Source organism: Phaethon lepturus, unplaced genomic scaffold (genome assembly GCF_000687285.1).
Source record: "Phaethon lepturus isolate BGI_N335 unplaced genomic scaffold, ASM68728v1 Scaffold56211, whole genome shotgun sequence".
In the NCBI taxonomy this organism is placed as follows: Eukaryota; Metazoa; Chordata; class Aves; order Phaethontiformes; family Phaethontidae; genus Phaethon; species Phaethon lepturus.
In genome coordinates this window covers 5,595-11,210 of record NW_010518139.1, presented here as the reverse complement: position 1 = coordinate 11,210, position 5,616 = coordinate 5,595, and the positions used below count along the sequence as shown (strand labels likewise).

General features: G+C 36.6%; 1 protein-coding gene across 1 annotated transcript; it reads left to right on the top strand.

Moving 5' to 3' along the window:
• Positions 1 to 774: 774 nt before the first annotated feature.
• On the top strand, positions 775 to 1,721 carry RAB39A (RAB39A, member RAS oncogene family; the record flags this gene model as incomplete). The annotated part of the gene is made up of 1 exon (XM_010296597.1): positions 775 to 1,721. A coding segment is annotated over one exon (427 nt), but the record flags the coding sequence as incomplete, so codon positions are not given.
• Positions 1,722 to 5,616: the final 3,895 nt, after the last annotated feature.

Genomic DNA, 5,616 nt, shown 5'->3' with positions numbered 1-5,616 from the left:
CTGGAACGTAGAGGGCTCAAAAGTAGAAAATATCTGTTGCCAGTCTGGGAAGTCTCATGCCAAAACAGAGTAAATGCAATAATAAAGAGCTTTTGAACCTTTGTGTGAGAGAGATGCTGGAGGTAGAAGTGTTCTTGCCAAGGTTGTAACAAGTGTGTGTTTGCTCAGCTCAGTTACTTTTGGACAGTTTTGATTAGGGAGTTCCTTTTCTTAGTCTGTTACCTGTTGACTTCTGCAAGCACAAAGAATTATGATTATCTGTACAAACTTTTCTATCAAAGAATTTTTCTGCAAGGAATGCAAAAGGATACGCTTGTACATTGGCAAGCTTAGGCTCCAGGTATCTTGACATCTGTCTACATCTTTCAGTTTGAAATAATTGATTAGAACAAAGTGAAGTGCGTGTTTGTGTAAAACTGAAGGGCTCAGACTTTAACATCAAGAAGTATTTGAGAGATATATAGGTATTTTATGCTGTGGACATGTGCCACAGTTTCCTAATAAAGAGTACTTTGCAGAATAACTCAGCATTCAAAATTCACACTAGAAATGTTGGCTTCAAGAAAGTTTAGAAAGTGACTTTCGAATGTAAGAAAAAAAATTAAAAAACATTTTTGTGTGTAGAAGGTAAATTAGTAAACTCCAATTTGTTTTAAAAAAGATATTTCATAACACTTACAGTAGATAAAAACACATCGCCACATGGAGAAGTAATCAATTTACAAAGAAAGTGAAAATGTATTTTAATTTTCCTTTTTTTGTTTTCCTTCACAGATCAATAACACGCTCTTATTATCGCAATTCTGTGGGTGGCTTACTGGTGTTTGACATCACAAATCGACGATCTTTTGAACATGTGAAAGACTGGCTAGAAGAAGCAAAAATGCATGTGCAGCCCTTTCAGATTGTGTTCCTGTTAGTAGGACATAAATGTGACTTAGTGTCACAGCGTGAGGTTACAAGAGAAGAAGCTGAAAAACTGTCATCGGACTGTGGTATGAAATATATAGAAACTTCAGCAAAAGATGCCACGAATGTTGAAGAGTCCTTTACAATTCTTACACGAGACATCTATGAACTTGTAAAAAAAGGAGAAATCTCAATACAAGATGGATGGGAAGGTGTCAAAAGCGGCTTTGTTCCAAATGTTGTACATTCATCAGAAGAAGCTGTGAAGCCCAGAAGACAGTGCATCTGCTGAATTTCTAGCATGCCAAAGAGCACATCGGGTGTTCAGAAGATGATGCCAACTAAATAACAGAATAATAATTTTGAAACAATATTAGATCACGACATAGCTGAACAGCTGAAATGGTAATTTGGTTTTGTATCCTTCTGTCTAGGTCATAACTTCATAAAACTTTAAGTGCTGTTTTTCTTCTCCAAGTACAATAACTTTGTGTGGTCTTCAGGAAAAGAAATTACATATTGCTAAAGGAAAAACTAATCCTATAGCAAGACATTCAGAAAGCGCAATAATCATCGTGACAACATCCTCTCTTGGGCTTTGTATTTTGAATACTGTTTAAAATCAAGGCTGGCTAGGTGAGGATCAGATGAGCTCATTCCTTTTGTTCATCCTGCCTTAGTTTTGGATGAGAAAATATTATACCTTATACTTTTTTAATGTGATTCTTTACTCAAGTGCAGGGTTGCTAATGACCATTAAAGTTTAGAATGCTGTAGAATTTAATAATAAAGATAACTCTAAAAGAAAGCAAGCTGAAAGATTGCTCCAATAGCAAACACTTTTGATATGACTATGAATACAAGCCTTACTAAAGAAAAAGAATGTTTTAGAAAAGATGATTTATTTGTATACGAAAATAGGGAATAGAAGCAATGATATTTATTATTAAATATTTTCTGAATTGCCAATGAAACTAAATGTAACATCACATATGATCCAGTTTTTATTTGACTTGTATACAGAACAGATTTCCCAGCCACTGGAGTTACATTTCTGTGGGCAGATCCTCTGCTGGCTAATTACCATAGCCACACAGATGCCTAGGGAATTATGTTAATTTACACAAACAAATTCCATATTAGCTTTAAAAAATAAATCTACTTCTAACTAGAAGTAAAAATAAGTTGAAAAGTGCTGCAACCCATGGGGACCCAGGCCTTAAATTTGAATAGATAGAGCAAGGATTGTTTTATTCTCAGCCAGCAAATGTTAAACTGTTGTCTAAAAAATGAAGGTTTTAAACCAAAAACTATTATTAATAGAGTGTTTGTAGAGGGGAGAATTTCTAAAATAATGCTTGGCTACAGAGAGCAAAGTTGGAGAACCCCTATTCTAAGAAAGCAACACATAATAGCTTTTAATAACAATAATAATAATAGGAGAAATCTGTGATCATGTAGCATTTTACTGAGCTTGAGGTCATCTTCCTACTCCTCTGAATATGACAGTAGCTTTATGGAAACTATGCCCTATATGTCTAGCACTTAAATACCAAATAAGTCTATTTCTCTTTTACTATAGCAGTATAACAAGATGACTTGATCTCCAGAGTTGATAAGCATTTACAATTTACCTGGGCATACTCATAACCACCGAACATCAAGCCAGTTATCTTCATGTAAAGCTGTGTTATCTTGTTACAATCCTCCATTTTCAAAACTAGGCAGCAAGTCTATCTATCTATCTATCTCATCTATTTTTTTTTCTTCAGCAAACATATAATTAGTTTTTCCTCAGGTTACTTCTAGGTCCTTTTACAATCTTTTTGTAATGATTCCATAGTATGGAGACAGGTTGTTTGGTTCCAGTTATTTTATTCATTTAGGGGCACTAAATTATTGACTTCAGAGGGAACTGAAAGATTTATTTTTTCAATAGCCTGAGTCTCACTTGCACTGAGGCACAGTTACACTGTTATAGAAGGATACAGAGGCCTTAACAGAAACAGGAATCAGCCTTAATTCATTAGCAATTAAAACAGTTAGTTAATTCTAGTCTCAGCATGCCACAAAGTAATTGCTGTGCACCTGATTCTCTATTAAACTAAATATAGTAGGCGTCTACACCAAATCAGTTTTGATTTGAGGGCATTTTAGGCCCTCTGTACAAGGTAAATGTGACTACACACGCCGAAAGGTCGTGCAGAATCAGGCTGTGTGCACTGGATGCTGATTCGCCTCTGATACTAGGCCCATGTTGTGTATCTCAGAAGATCTTCTCTTAGTTGTTTTAAGAGGACAGAATGGGCCAACGAATAGATCGGTGGCTGGGGAGTCAACAGACCAAAAGTCTACCACTGGTTCACTGTGTGTTTCTGAGCAAGGCATTTATTTTTTCTGTGCCTCACCTTCTGTATCTCAGAAATAGAGATGATTGTTCTTCCTTGAATTCACAAAGGCTGCTGAGACCCAGTCTGACTGTATGATCTTCAGCCTGGACTCTTTTCTCTGTGTGCTACCTGTTGTAGAGTGTTTAACACCATGAGATGTGGATACTGGTTTCTTCTGCCATACCAAAAAAAAAAAAAAATTAAAAATATGAAAACAGCTTTAAAGTACCAGGTATTGCCATTACTATGAATCTACATTTCATTACACATTTCATTACTTTTAGGTTAAAATCTTTTATCTTAAACTTTTCTTCCTGAATACTCTGGAGCCAATAAGCTTTTCATTCTGTATGAAAAAAATAGGGTGTGTTGGGGGGGGAAGGGATGGGGAATGGAGGGGAGGTATGCACAGAGAAATAAACAATCATCAGAACAGAGCCTTAATGATCTCTGTTGTCAATGTTGTACCTGTAGTGTCACATTTATTACACTGGGAATAGAGCTTTTAACCAGATTCAACTGTGTAAGGAACTGGTATTGTCAATGCAACTAGAAGACAAGTTCACTGCATTTTAAAGTACTGTGCACATAGTTGTCTTATTTGTATTTCCTAAAAATGTAGATTAACATGTACATTCAAACATTGTCTATCTTGATGATATATTAAACCAGTACTTGTACCTTCTCACTACACACTTGCAGTTAATAGAAATGTCTGATAAATAGATGATTTGCTGAAATACATCATTTTGTTTTCAGGTGCTTTGCAGTACAGTCTATAAGTAACAGCTTGAGCAGGCTGTAAAATGGATTATAGGTCAGTGCATGTTTATTCTTTTTTTCCCCCCCAAGGAAGGGCAAATATTGATACCAGAATGAAATTTCCAGAAATTACAGAAATTAGAGAAATCTCATTTGGCAGCCAAATGAATAAGAAATTATTTATTAAGAAAACATCACAGCTTTGCAAATTAAAGTTTGGTAAATCCCAGGGATTAGGAAAAGGAAAAACCTGTTGAAAAAGTAAACAGTTCGTATTTGGATTCATTGGCCTGTCAAATGAACGGATAGAAAGTATTGGTTTGGACTCCTAAAATGTTTAAACTTCCATTGCTTTTATTTTAAGTTCGATAAAGAAGAATAAATATCTTCCTCTACTCATTTAAATATTTTACACATGAATTCTTCAGATATTTTGGCTTGCTTATAATTGCAGCTGGCCCGTGTAAGAAGCAGAACCTAAGCAGAACCTAACCGGCAGAAGCCGCACACCTAAGGAAAAAATTTTGAGGTAGCATATGTTCATATTATTCATTTATGCCTTTGGTATGGAGTAGACTTATTTAGCCATCCAACTGCAAGCTGGTGACTGTCCTGTGGTCACAGAAAATAACACAGGCTTGACCGAGCGCCCAAGTACACTGCCACTGCTCTGTGCTGGGATCCCTTCCGCCACAGCCAAACTGCTACTGGTGACCAAGCTGCCTAATTTAAACCAAAGACAGATGGATGCACAGTGCTCACAGATATTTCAGTCTCAGTGTTTCAGGTCCTCTATAGAATACATGCTTCATTGCCCTCTTTCTACATAGTCAACATCCCGGCAGAGCGCTCTCCCCCAGCTGCAGACCCCAGCACATGACATCAGCTCCTCCAAGACCTCCCTTTGCCTTTCACCCAGAGCTGGCACAGCAATCTCAGCAGCCTCTCTTCAGCCTTGGAGAGAAAGAAGGAGGGCTGAGGGTTTATTCGCTACATGGGCATGGAACCACACCCTAAACATGCTGAACTTCTTAAGAAATTAAATATAAAAACACAGTTGTCAATAGCAAACATTTGCATTGCTCATTTCTCAGAGTCCAAAGACAATCTTTTAAATAAGTGAGTGAAATGAAAATGCTAAAAGAGGAATTGGTACAATATAAATCTCTAAAAAGCCTAATGGATAGGACTGCACAACAAAATAAACAGACTCTAAAAAAAAATAAAGTCCAAGCATTCAGGTAACGGTCCTTTGCTCTAGTCCTTAACTGTATGCGGTAGCACCTAAGATGCCTAGGAGTCTTAAGGATGATAATGGTATCACTGAGTGTGTTTAAAACTAGAAGAATTCAAGCAAAAATTAATCTGCCTGATCCTCAGAGAAAAAAAATGACAGTATCTCATGAATGCATATGTACTTCCTTCCCAGCTCACTTCTAGTACTAATTCAGTGTGTAGATTTAGTGCTACATTCCATGAGGCCATCCTCTGAAAGCTGACTACCTACATATGCTGTCATTTTACTTAGCAACATTTTCTCCTCTGTGAAGTGAAA